At 35.4% G+C, this 14,394-nt stretch overlaps 1 protein-coding gene and 1 non-coding gene across 6 annotated transcripts; both read right to left on the reverse strand.

Annotated features, from left to right (window-relative positions):
• Positions 1-571: 571 nt before the first annotated feature.
• On the reverse strand, positions 572-13,204 carry LOC130734573 (uncharacterized). Of its 5 annotated transcripts, XM_057587076.1 has the most exons (18): positions 12,912-13,186; positions 12,559-12,663; positions 11,584-11,776; positions 11,445-11,489; positions 10,830-10,870; positions 10,641-10,722; positions 9,940-9,984; positions 8,940-8,996; positions 7,978-8,037; positions 7,767-7,894; positions 5,365-5,632; positions 5,195-5,261; positions 4,894-4,964; positions 4,728-4,817; positions 3,964-4,072; positions 2,772-2,863; positions 2,272-2,377; positions 572-1,005 (listed from the first exon to the last, which is right to left on the reverse strand). In XM_057587076.1, the coding sequence occupies exons 3-18, from the start codon at positions 11,701-11,703 to the stop codon at positions 893-895; spliced, it is 1,494 nt and encodes a 497-aa protein (XP_057443059.1). In that variant the 5' UTR covers positions 11,704-11,776; positions 12,559-12,663; positions 12,912-13,186; the 3' UTR covers positions 572-892. The 5 variants fall into 5 exon arrangements, with proteins under 5 accessions (XP_057443059.1, XP_057443037.1, XP_057443050.1 ...); XM_057587054.1 differs by lacking the exon at positions 12,559-12,663 and having other exon boundaries at positions 12,912-13,204; XM_057587067.1 differs by lacking the exon at positions 12,559-12,663 and having other exon boundaries at positions 11,584-11,800.
• On the reverse strand, positions 6,131-6,202 carry TRNAG-UCC (transfer RNA glycine (anticodon UCC)). The gene has a single exon. It is a non-coding gene; the product is annotated as a tRNA-Gly (tRNA).
• Positions 13,205-14,394: the final 1,190 nt, after the last annotated feature.

Consider the following 14,394-nt stretch of genomic DNA (forward strand, 5'->3'; position numbering starts at 1 on the left):
TCAACCCAAACACTAAAAAAATATTCCCGTTGCTAGCATTCCCCTGCACAATAGTAGTTGAAACCTAACATATTAGAGACTCCTCTTGGATCCTAATTGTTTGTAGTTTCGTTGTAGTTTACATGTATTGTTTTCATTTGTAAAAAATTAAGCATTTCGTGGTTACCTTCACCTTTTCCGATGTACCAAAAAATTAAAATGTATAAATTGAGTTTTATACACAAATTTAGTGCGAAGAAAACAACAAAAAAAACAATGCGCAAATTAGCACTTGGATTTGATCTTTTATTTTAAAATAACTCCCATTGTTTTAAAAAGTCTAATTCATACGTATCAATTATCGCAACTCTATACAGCAACATCTGTAGAAGTTAACCCATCAGGCTATTATACAGTCATAACACAGTTATTATATCAACTTCATATTGGAGAATACCCCCACCACAATTAGCCAATAGCCTTCAAAGGACAATATCCATGATTTCAAAGATTAAATATCATAGAGAGATGATTTTACACATATTGTGTAAACTATATCAAATTGTATATAAACTAAACTACAATGAAAATATAATCAAATAAACCTTATTTTCATATATTTCAAAAAACATATATAAGCAATTAAATTGCCAAGTCAATACTCAAAATAGATTACATCTTCACAACAGAACTATTTCAGAAGGATGAGACAAGTTAATAAATTTGGGTACATAAATAGCAAAACGATAGCCATTACATTACATATGAAAGTCAATACAACAGACTTTTCTTTCCTTTCTGTTTCCTTGATATCACAGTGCACACAAATTCTTCTTTTCTCTCAAATCTCTTCCCTCCATTGGTTTTGGGTGGAGGTGGGAGAAGAGAGGCAAGGATGGGCCTGACTTAAAACTCACTCATTTTTAGTAGTATTTGTTGATTCATAAGCAGCATCAGCACTGGATGTGTCAATATCATTCAGACCCAATTCTTCATTTTGCTCCCACGACCTCTCATATTCCTCAACTAGAGAGATAACAAAGTTGAAACAAAAAAACCCAACACATCAATATATTAGGCTGAAGAACTATGTAGCCAAGTTAGATGACACAACAATAATACTAAACAATCACAACTATATATATATATATATATATATATATATATATATCCACTGCCACAACAGTAACTAATCCCCTCATTGTGGCTGCTCGCACGAGGTATATATACTTTTTAGCCTAAGGTATCCACTGCCGCAGCAGTGACTAATCTCTGCGTAAGCGACTGGCCACAAAATGTGCACCATTCCCATGGGCAAGCACCAAACCCCGGCCGGACCTCATGGTTAAGAGGCGAGGCGAGCCACAACTCATTAAACCCACAATCCACATCATTCCAATTATGCAAAGTTGATAAGGGCACACGAATGCAAATGGTTCAAACCCATACCCCTAACAAGGGAAATATCAATAACATCAACAACTAAAGCCTTTTTCTCACGAGTAATGATCATGAATAATTTGAATCCAAATTTTCTTTTATGGATGAAACAATGTCATTATGTCCTGTCATGAATCATTTCAGACCAAATTTTTCAAAATGATTAGATTAATTGTTTTCCTCCATCTCTAACTATTAGAATATCCTCCATCTGATCTATCCACTTTACAGGTGCTTTTACAAGTTTCCTCCACACATGTCCACACAACCAAAGGCAAGACTTCATCATCTTTTCTACAATTGGCGTTTTCTTTCCAATGCATTTATCTGCAGTCCTATTTTATTTTGTGACCGAGACTCAACAAAGGAAATGTCAAATGCAAAAAATAGTTATTAGCATGCTCTAGAAATCCTTTTGTTTACATGGTAGTAATTGGGTTCCCAGGGAACTCAAGGTTAAATTGAATCAGATGTCTACACTTCAAAGCATGACGAAATATTTTCCACAATGAAGAAAAATATTTAACCAATAATGAGGACACCAGGTATGACATAATCCATAGTTATATGTTGAAGCAATAAACTTGAAATCACATCACTATACAAACAAACTGCATAAAACGATAAAACCAACAGCTTGAAACATGAAAATAATTTTCTGAATACCACTACTCAGAAGATACAGCAAGTTATCTTGTCAATAACAAGCTTCAACTGCCAGTGTACCTTGTGTACAAGGGGGCCAAGGCCCAAGAACAAAACAAATATTCACAATTTCAATTTCATACTTGAAAACTCCAACTGGATTTATGCACAACTTGAAGTCTTGAGATTGTTGGAGAAAAAACTTACATGTTAATTGATTGTCGTCTTTTAGATCATCAGTTGCAGGTGCTATAAAAGAATTGGCTAATGCATCATCAAGAACTAGAGTCCATGCTTCTTCCAAGCTAAGAAGCTGCACAAAATGAAAAGATACAGATAAAAGAAATGAGGTCAATAACCTTACAGATTTAGGTTTAAATAAGCTAATTCAAATTTAAGTCTAAGGACAGGAAGAATCTAGTATCAGTTGATGTTAGAGAAAGCATCTGTCAAGTTTTATCCAAAAAGTAGCACCGATATGAGCACTGGCTGATGAAGCCAAAACTTGTGTGCCACTTGTGGAAAGGTACTTAGTTAAAATTCGTAGGACTATTTTTTTTATTTCTTTCTTTCATTTTTTTTTGTATATGTATGTAAATGAAATTTAGTAGATGTGAGAAATAGGTACACAAACAGGATAAGGTATATTCCCAAAAGAGAAAAACAAATGAAGCAATTGTTAAAAGTATGACAAAGTCATGTGCTACCTTGTCTAGCCTTGCTTTGAAGTCTATCCATTTGCTTTTTCTATCTTGATCAAGGCTATCTCCAAAAGTAAACCCATGGACCCTCTCAAGGCCTGTACGATCAAATCACATCAAATAATACTTTACATTCAACCAAATACATATAGATTGTAATAAAATAAATCACATAACAGGATCAGTAGAAACATGTGGATTACAAGCAAGGAAAAAGTAAAATCTATATTTCCTAAAGGGATAAGCATTTTCAAATTTCAACATATTTGAATGACATCTATGTGTGCGCGTGCGTATTATAGTAAAATAAATCACATAACAAGTTCAGGAGAAAAATGTGGATTACAAGCAAAGGGGAAAAAGTTAAATCTATATTTCCTAAAGAGATAAGCATTTCCAACATATTTGAATTACATCTGTGCATGTGTGCGCGCGGATTATAATAAAATAAATCACATAATAGGATCAGGAGAAACAAGTGGATTACAAGTAAAGGGGAGGTTGTTAAATCTATATCTCCTAAAGGGATAAGCATTTTCAACATATTTGAATGACATCTATGTGTGAGCGCGGATTATAATAAAATTAATCACATAACACGATCAGGAGAAACATGTGGATACAAACAAAGGGGAAGAAGTTAAATCTATACTTCCTAAAAGGATAAGCATTTTCAACGTATTTGAATGACATCTATGTGTGTGTGCCTGCGTGTGTGTGAGATAGAAAGGAAGAAGATGGAGAATTTCTAGAAAAGAACACTTCTTTTTGAAATTTTGAACAGAAAATGGAAAATAGAGTTCTTCGGGTCTCCTGTTCTAAGGTTAGCTTCTTTCACAAACAGCTTGCAAGTGTACATAATAGATCCCTCCATCTTTGTTTCTTCTATATATACATTATCTCCTCTACCTACCAAATACATTTTAACTACGTAAATTCGCTATCTATCTTTCTTCCTTCTTTCCTGACTGTGTCTATGTGTATCATTACTTTGTTCAAGCGGAGTGTGTATTGATAATTTGACACTACTATTTTTTCTTTTCTTTTCAATTTCGCAAAGGCTACTCCTCCTAATTATCCAGTCTCCATAGGATTCATACTTCAATGATAATGTATGTATGTATAATGTATTTATGTATAATGTATGCCTACAGGATAGAAAGAGAAAGGAGAGAGGGGGGAGAGAGAGAATACTGACTTTCACTAATTTTTGAAATTAAACCTTCAACAGTTGTGACAAGTCCTCCCAGGGTGCCACTTGCCAGCTCCAACTCAAGTTCAGGAATTTTTACACTTGCTGTATCAGACTTAACAGAGAAAAACAATATTAAAAGGTCAGAGACAGGAAATGAACAGCGGGCAGGGGAACAAAGGAATGATGGGAGAATTAATTCATAACATCACGATTTTAAATGTTCCAAAGTTTCATCTTCACTATCTAAGCCCTGACTATCATTACAACTTTTAGCATATTATTGAAAACAATGCATTGATATCAAGAGAGCCATAATTTGGCACAAAGCTCTTGATGAAATCAACAATTCCAGACTTCCGATCACCACAAAAGTGAAACTGATCGTTAAAAGCTGGCATAGTTTCATCCAAGTGTAACAACTAGTAAAACTAAAGAATAGAGCAAAATTACTTTTAAATGGAAATTTGGATGAGTACACATGAATAGGATTTTTTTTTTTTTTGGGATCCATGTGAATAGTGATAGATAGTACAAAGGATCAGTGAGGATGCTTATACCTAACCTACGATAGTAAGCAATAACATCAATAACCAAAGTACCTTCTTTTCTAACAAGCATTCTCTTATTACTCACATGTCTCAATTTGTTGTAATTACACATTAGACATAAGATAAATGATTGGTTCATTAAATGCAAAGGTTAACTATAAGATCCAAAAGTTAGCCACTCAACATAAACAAAATAAACAGACTGTATGGATCACAAACCTTTATTACATCTCGGCTCAGGTCATTAACATTTTTCACATAGAGAGTAATCTTTTTTCCTTTTTCAGGAATTCGGCCACCAGGTTTCAACTGCAAAGTGGAGAGCAAAAATTATACCAGCCCTTGAAGACAAAACTACGGCAGCACTAAAAATATTAGCATATACCTCAGAGTTGCGGTAACCACAAGCATCGCATGTGGATGCCATTACAATTACTTCTTGGAAGTATGGAATATCTGTAAATTGTTAAGGCCATTAAAGTGTATACATGAACTAGCAACACATTGCTCATACAGGCTCTGCCTATAAATATGATAATACAAAATTAGGACTGCTGGGGCCTATTTGTTTTGTAGTTGAGTAGAATACCTTAGGGTAGATTTAATTTTAAAAAATGCATTTTGGAAGAATGATTTGTGTTTGGGAAACCACCGCAGCAAAGAATGTAGAAATGATAAAAGGATACTGGTGACGAACATTCGAGTCTCGCAACTACTGGCACAGGTACCACAGGTAGATGGGAAAGTCATCACCTGACAATAAGGGGAAATATAAAACTGAATGGAGGACAAACAACAAAAAGAGATCTAACCTCAGTACTCAGTAGTCAATACGATACAGTTCAGCATTACATACCTCTTCTGGTGCAGTATAGCGAAATAATGCTTCTGCTATATCTGCACTATTACTTTGTGCAATGGCTCGATGACCAGCTGCTGCCCCCACTGACCCATGTGGTTCTCTCATCATTTGATTACCAGCCACAGCTTCTACTCCTTCTGGTGCTTCGCCACGAGTTCCTTCAATCGGTGTAGAATCAACAAGATATCCCAACAATGTTTGTTGCTCAGGAGTTCGCTCATAAAACTTGGTAGTCAGTGATGGATCAGATGCTGGTGCAAACCTATTCATATAAGTATTTTGTTAGGAACCAAGAAAATGAAGATGGATCAGATATTGGTTGAAAGAACTAAAAGAAAGGAATTGTATTATCGAAAATGGAATACAGAAATGGAGAATGAATTCCCCCCAAGGGTTTTCCCTTCACAAAGAATTTCTCCTTTTATTCTCAACCTATCAAATGTACAGAATGAATCCCTCTAATTAGATTTCCTCTCTTCATAGCTAAACCCATTCTAGTATTAACGAACTCCTTTAACAACCTCTATTCAATTCTAAGAGTCCCTAATTAATTTTCCCTTCTCTTATATCCCAATAATATCACCCCGTCAACCTCAACCTGATAAAACTATACATTCTTCACAGTGATTGTAAACAAATTCCTGTCCTCAAGGATCCCACTGTGGATAGCACAAAGGGTGAATAACCAAGCCAACAAGTGCATCCCTTTTTTTCAGTTGAATGGTGCATCTTTTTTTTGGAAAAAAAATGATAACAAGATTGTGTTTGCCGGGAGTCGAACCCGGATCTATTGCTTGGAAAGCTATTATCCTAACCGTTGGACTACAAACGCAATTGTAATGGTTCATCTTGAAACTGGGGTTACCTTGACCTCCTCCCTTTTGTTTGTAAAGTTGAGCTTGGCCCAATCTGAAAAAATAATTATAGGTCTTATCACTGTATTTGCGACCCATACAATTAAGGGCTAAACGATGAGAACTTGGAACCAGACCCAATTCCCATAATACCAATTCTGCCCCTTTGTCCTTCTTCCCAACTGATAAGGCCAAGAACAAGAAAAGGATAAACTGAATGAAAGAATCTTATTTGAACTGTCCTTCACTGTTTCCAGAACAGGAAGAACAGAGGATGAAATGCATAGAAGATAGAACCCCTGGATTTTAGAGAGATTGAGCCCTCTCCCTACTCACTACTAATTTCCTAACTTTTCCCTCTTCCTCTGGATAACAACCCAGTTAGTTACAAACTTACAACTGACAGTGTTAAAACTAAAAATTAACTTCCCTAACCTCCACAAAATTCATTTCTTTTTCATCTAGTGTTCCAGTTCTGATTTTGGATCCTTCTTTGCAAAAGCTATCTATGTAATTGCTTCTCTCACCGGTTCCATCTTTAACAACCTCTAACTACTCTAACAGTCCCAAATTAAGATTCCCTTCTCTTATATCTTAACATAATCTTGTACCTATATACAAATTATAAGTACAAGACTGCTGCACCAACAATTACAGATTCCAGTCTAAACTGACTTATAATATTATAAAATGCAGTATGTAAATATTTGGAGGGCACAAAAGAAATATAGATTCCTTTCTAACGAAGTGGTATGACTATGGGTGTTTTTCTCTTTAGAAGGGTATGTCACTCCTATACAAATCTCCTTTGTACTGTATTCATTCTATTAGTTGTCTCATAACTCTCTTTTCAAATTGTGGACAAAATGGAGAAAATTATGAGACTTTCTTCAGGGGTGAACCAAGGTTACCAATAGGGACTATCTTGTTAATTGGGAGACTTTTCACAAACCTAAAGAGATAGGGAGATTTTGGGCCTTGGTACTCCAGTTATGATCTTTTACAAGATGTCAGGCCTGACAAAGCTGAATGCTCTTTCCCCTAATGACCGTATAAGGTGTTCCTCGCAGTCTAGACTAGCATGCATTTATTTCAGCACTGCTCAGCTACTCGAAAGTTATGGTGTTATTTTTACTCTTTAGTGCTCAGTGAACTCTGTCCAGCAATAGGATAAATTTTTCGAATGTGAATTTAGAGATTTTGGTAGAACTAGGCAGTGCAAGGCCCTTTTATTTAGTTATTTGGTAATTGGTATATATGGTTTAAGAGAAATGCTCGAACATTCAAGGATAATTTCCTGCATTGGTGTTCTTTTTTTTAGTTAAGGAAGTGGCTTTCTTAGCTTCTTTGCAGTAGTCAGCTAATGGTGCCTACATGTGTCTTTGATGGATATGCAAATAAATCTGTGAGCTCTACTAAGATGAAGAATTTCTTTAAAAGTTTGTACTTTGTACAAGTATATCTTAGCCTAACTTTGAAATCTTTCTCTTCTTTAACAAAACTACTTTTCTCCATACAGTTAAACATGAAATAATCTCTTACGGGTTTTCAATGAAGCTGTTTCCCGCAGGATCATCAACAATAAATGTGAAGGATGATTCTCCTGTTGCACAAGCTCGCAATTTCACCAAGAATTGATCGAGTGCTTCAGCTGTCTCTGAAGCCACTTTCTAGAGGGTAGAAAGCTTAACATTAAATCATGAAAAACAGAAACTTGAATCAAACAGTAATAAAGGGAAGAAACAAATCGTACTCTGCGTTCTTCTTGAAGGGCCTGAAGTCCATCAGCAGCTCGCGTTAGTACCCCCTCCACCTATAATTACAACAAAATAATATTGTCAAATCATATGAACACAACCTTCAACTAATCATGAATTAACAAGAATCTTAAACAAGAAAATACCCAAGGTTAGAGCTCTAATTCTTACTAACAAAAAATCAATAAATAGAAGGATAATGTATTATCATTTTACTAGAACTACTGCTTTGATCAAACAAAAAGGTCATGTTGACATGTTTATTCATCAGATGATTTAGCATAAATAGAGTAACTTCAAGTCTTCAACCAAAATCAACTATTCAATCGTCTGATATACATGAGAAAAAGGCCAATGTCGAGATTATCACTGACTTATGAAAAGACGGACAAGCTTGACAAAAAGAACAAGCAGAGCCACTGACTGTTAAGTGTCTTTTTTTTTGGGTCAAAAACTGTTGGGTGTTAAGATCCCACATCGGTTGGAAGTGGCTAAAATGGTTCTTAAAAAGGATTCGAAAATCCTCACCTTACAAGCTAGCTTTAAAGGTTGAGTTAGACTAGACCAGACCCAAATTTTAAGATGGTATCACAACATATCCTAGATCTAATATTAGATCCAAAATTCAGCCTTAAATGCAGACCCTAGCCGCTTATATTTGCGACCACCCCCTGAAGTTCCACCTTCATTGCAAGCTTAGCCGCCTTCATTGCGGCCACCCTAAGCTGCCTTCATTGCATCCATCATTTTTACAAACTACATACTCCAGATGTTCAATTGTAGGTGTGAGGGGGTGTGTTAAGATCTCACATCAGCTAGAAATATGGCCAAAATAGTCCTTATAAAGGCTTTGGCAATCCTCACCATACAAGCTAGCTCAGCCATGGCTAAATTTTAAGCCCCGTCAATGAAAAGAGAGGGAAAAGAACAAGTAAATTAAAATTTGTATCAGAAGTACCGTTGACAGACTACCACGTTGAGCCTCTGGTGGTATCTCAAATTCCAATTCAGGTATCTGCACAATCAAACATATAAGCAAGGTAGCCTTTAAGTAAACTTATGATAGAGCCAAATATTTAAAATCACTTTAAATCAACATCGATTAAACATATAAATTTTAAACCTAGCTTCATGCATAATACTAAATCTAAGGTGGTATTGTATGGTTAGGCTGACAATACATAGTACACCAAGATTTTGTTTATACATATCACAATAGAAGATGCATACAGCAGGACTAGAATTAAAGAAAAACCACAAGACAATAGAGTACCGGAGGATATGTAGAAGTTCTTCTACCCCAAAAGAAAATAAATAAATAACAAGAAGCAGGAAAATAACTCAGCATAAGACTAGCAAGTAGCAACCGGAAAGAAGAAAACATTAAAGCAAAGCAAAATTAACACACAAATATCAAGACTATTATACTTCGATAATGCAACTATTCTTCCTCTCTTACAGTTACAGGTAATTATGGGTCAATTAACTCCAGTCTTTAAACACCAAACAGAAGGTGTATTAGGACCAATAGTATACTTGCATTTAGTAGCATCAGCAACAACAACCATGTCATATCCTACTATATGGGATCAAATAAACGGATGTAAGCATGCTCTATCAAAAACCAAATTTTCAGTAAAGCCATCTATAGCAAGGTATTCTTTTTAATTGTTTCTTCCATCTTTTTAAGGGATTCCTCTACTTCTTTTAACAAGATTATCTTCCATTTTCTCAACAAACTCTAATGGAGACGTGTGTGTGTGGCAACGAAACAAAAAGAGAGATGCCCCAACTCAACTAAGATAGCATAGTACTACACTCAAAAGGGACAAAAATCAGTGTCAATGAACCAAAGGATTTTCATTCACCTGATGATCATTACACTGTAAAGGAAAAACAGTGAAAGCTAGTAAGTTTAAAATATGTACAGAGATTAAATAAAGGGCCAGCTCATGTACCTTAATGGTCGCAGATTCTGATTTTACCACTTGCCGGTTGAGCATCTGCATTCAATAAACTTATCAAGGAGGTACTCTTACCAACAAACTAGAAGAATTAAAATCCATATTATTAGAAATTAGGAGGCCTATACTCAACCACAAAAGCTAGCTCAAGAGTTGAGGTTTGCACTACCCTTATAAAGCTTATCTTGGCTCTATCTCTAGCCAATGTGGGACTTCTAACACACCCCCCCACGTCCAGGATTGAACAGACTGGAACGTGGGATCAACAACGGGTGGCCAAAATATGGGTGGTCTCCACAACAAATGGATATAGGATAGGCTCTGATACCATATTAGAAATTGGGAGGCCTATACTCAACCACAAAAGCTAGCTCAAGAGTTGAGGTTTGCACTACCCTTATAAAGCTTATCTTGGCTCTATCTCTAGCCAATGTGGGACTTCTAACACATATTTCCCTAGTTTATATGACAAATAGACATATTATTTGCTTTCCTGAAATTCCTACTAACTTCCAAATATCCCTACCACTGCTGCTTTGATTAAGTCTACCATAATCATATTTTTCCAAGCCTTGTATGTCATGTTACTTTAAACACTTTTATATCATTGACCATTTGGGACAGATGTCTGGCTAAATATGGATAAAATTTAAAATACAGACAAATCAGGGCAGTGAAATCCAAATCAACACAACCTTATGTTTGCCTGATGGGATCTCCAAAGAGTAACAACAACCACGCGGTTGAATTTCGCCAGCAAACTGAACTTCATTGTTCCTAAAGGATCAACAAAAAATATAATATAAATATTAGCTTCCAAGGAAGATCAATGAAAGCGATTACATTCAATGCAAAGAGGAGGGCATAGACTAACAGCAGCCTACCTCTCACCACAATGAGGACAATCAAAAGCCGACAACAAAATCTGCACAACAGGAAAATGTCACAATGGATTACATTCCAATGAAAGCTAATGGACAGATATAAGAAAAGAAACAGCCGATAATAAGAATAAAAATATGTTACGAGATCCATCATCTACCTTGCAATTGATGATCCTAATTCATTTAATCAAGTGTAGACAAAAAATAATTTACGACAACAAAACCCTTTCCCACTAGTTGAGATCAAACAACATCATAATATATTGTTGTGAATTCATGGCAAATGACAAATCATTTAAATCTAAATCTCTCTTAATGATTCGATTCATATTGTTTCTTGGTCTCTACATGTCTCTATGACAGTGTGAGACTACCTTCCATGTGATCCAATCTCTTTAATTAGCTTCTGCAAGACTAAGGCTACAAGTGTTCTCTACACATGTCTAAACCACTTAAGTAGAGATTCTACCAAGTTTTCACAATAGAGATGCTACCACAACTTCCCCCCTTATGCATTCATTCCTATCCTATCCTACATAAACAAACAATTTAAAAGAAAACAGTAAGCAAACATGAGAAGAAAAGGAGCAATAAACAAGGCACGTAGGTACATACCTTTCTGAAATTTGGAATTATAGTCAATAGAAGTCTTGTAGTCCCCTGAGAGATAATAACATTAACAAAGGATACATACATGTTAGAGAGAAAATTAACAGAGTTAGTTTGTTGAATAACAATGCGCATGAGAGATTACATTTTGATGACAACGCATGCAGAGGCTTTCGAGTTGGTAAAGAGGGGCGTCACCATCTTCAGCAGAAACGGATTCAACCACCGATCCCACATCCACAATCTGGTCTTTGCTCCCTTCCATTTCAAACCGCTAAATCAGCTAAAACGGTGACGAAGATGAAGAAGAAGGAGGAAGAGTTTTGTATTCGAAGGCGCTAGAAACAGGGGCGGATCCAGACCTTAAATATCAGTGAGGCTAAACATAAAAGCAATTATAGACTAAAATAAATTGAAAATATTTATTTTTTTGAAAAAGAGAAATACTATAGATAAAACCATGGGAGAAAGTTTCTCATGGAAATAGAAGAGTTTACATTATAGTCCAAGAAGGACTAGGCTTACAACGATATATAACAAAAGAAACAAAACAGTGAAAACAGCAAGCCAGTAAAGACAGCAACAGCAGCAAGACAGTAAAGACAGCTATATTATGTTACATTCCATCTCATCTTATTTTATGTTACAATTTGCATTAGATGTAATCAATAATGGAATGATAGCTATATTATGTTACATTTCATCTCATCTTATTTTATTTCATTACAGCTAACATTAGAAAGAAAATTCAGGGAAGTTTTTTTTTTGAAAGGCCAACTAATATTAATAGGGTGCACAAGGGTGTCCCAACCCAACATACATAAATAGAATTTACTATCAACCAAGTCTCCAACTACAGCTATCTAAGAGAAAACCAAAACAGAGAACAGAATGCTAACAAGGAAAATTTCAGCTAGCCGATAGCAGCAAACAACCAGAGCAAGCAAAGAAATTTTCACAAGCCAGTACCCCCTTAGTATACTACTTGGATACCCCATGGTCATGCTAACAGCTCCGTGCCAATAAGTATAGCCTAGACAATTGCTATTCAAAGTCTAATTGCCACCCATATGAATGCAAGCATCCCAACATCAATTTGTGTATATCAGATCTCTTGTACCTTGCTAACTATGACAACCCTTCTAAACAGATAACTGGGTTTGTATGCCACTCATAATAAGAGTAAGAAAACCCATTGGCTTTGCATCTAAGACATTTCCAAGATCTGAAAATTCAGGGAAGTGAGAAAGAAAATTCAGGAAAGAAAATTCAGCTATCATTACATCTCATCTTTTTTGCTGAACAGAAGTGAAATACAATTGTATGGAGGACACTGTTAGTTGCTTGTTTAGTTCATGAAAAATAGAAGACATCAATTGATCAATAATCAATTCAATTTCAATTTTGCCAACATAGATACTTACTGAGAAATCAAAGAAAATTCAGGGAAGTGAGAAAGGCAGAAAGCATTACCTTTTGACTTTGAGTGACTGAGAAATCAGAAAACCCTCGTCGGTCGTCGCGTGCGTGCAGTTGAGAGACACTGAGGCAGAGAGCTTCGATCAGTTCGATGGAGAGGAGAGGCCTTGACACAACCGACTGAAGGAGAGGCTGGAGAGAGAGGCACGAACAGAGAGAGAGCTTCGAATGAAGGAGAGGCTGGAGAGCAGAGAGAGGCCGAGAGCGACAGAGCGTGCGTGAGTCGTGAGAGAAAACAGAGAGGCAGAGAGCGTACGACTATTGAGGGTTTTTCTTTTTTTTTTTCAAGCATATAAATTTTTTAAAAAAAATAAAAATAAAAAGCCACACCTAGCCTGTGAGTGGGTCCGCCCCTGGCTAGAAAGGACCAGGGTAGGGTACAACCGTTTATTCGGGTGGGTCTCTTATTCCACCCAATACCGCGGTATGGTTCGGGTCGGATTTGGACCCGAAACAAAGTCCACAGAAAAAAGGGTCAGAGCCCAAAATCACTGGGCATCGTGGCCTAGGGATATTTATTTTATACAGTAAAAATATATTGTTATTAAGACATTACACTTTATTTTTCAAAAATATTATCTAAGATTTTAAATTTTTATAATATGAAAAAACTTTTCAAAAAATAATAATAAATAATTACGAATAATTTGATAAATATTAATAAGGTTTTATAATTTATTCAAAGTTTATATGTTTTTATTATCTATTCAAGTTTAATAGCCTATCAAAAAAAATTTCAAGTTTAATAAAGTAAATTAAAATTTAAAATTCTCTACTAATATTGTAAAAGGGTAAAATTGTAATAATATGTTAAACTTATCTTCTTTTCCACATTTTTCTCTCAACACAAATGATCAAAAAATCATTTCATTTTCATTTTATATTCATTCCTCTTAGTGTGTATTATTTCAATGGACAAAACATTACCGATTTAACCATCAAATTAAAGGAATCAAAGATATAACCTCACTATTTTTCATCAAGTTTGGAGGTGGTGGAGGTTCGCGTTGACAACAGTGATGGTAGTGGCGACGACTGTGGTGAAAATGAAAACAGAAAGTAAAATCAATTTTTTTTTCTAAATTTTAAAAACTACTTTCCAAACATAAAAATGAAAATAGAAAAAGTTTTTTCAATCTAAACAATAAAGTCATGTAGCAAAAAATATCAATGAAGTGTTGTGTGTGTTTAGAGGTTAGAACAATGGTTGGCACACAATCCTAAACATGTTATGTCAAAAACTTTGGATTAGATGCCACCAACAATCCAAACACGCTATAAGGAGAGCTTTAAAGTAGAATCACTTCTAAACAAAAACGAGAATCCAAACACATGGAATATGTTCACAATTTAGTGTGTTTGATTCCACATTTGGGAGTCTAAGAATCAATTCTTAGTAAGAATCAATTCTCAGTGACTATGCTTTCAATCCCAAAATCAATTCTACGAATAAGATAGAGAGAATAGCTACTGAGTA

This window comes from Lotus japonicus, chromosome 1 (assembly GCF_012489685.1).
Source record: "Lotus japonicus ecotype B-129 chromosome 1, LjGifu_v1.2".
NCBI lineage: Eukaryota > Viridiplantae > Streptophyta > Magnoliopsida > Fabales > Fabaceae > Lotus > Lotus japonicus.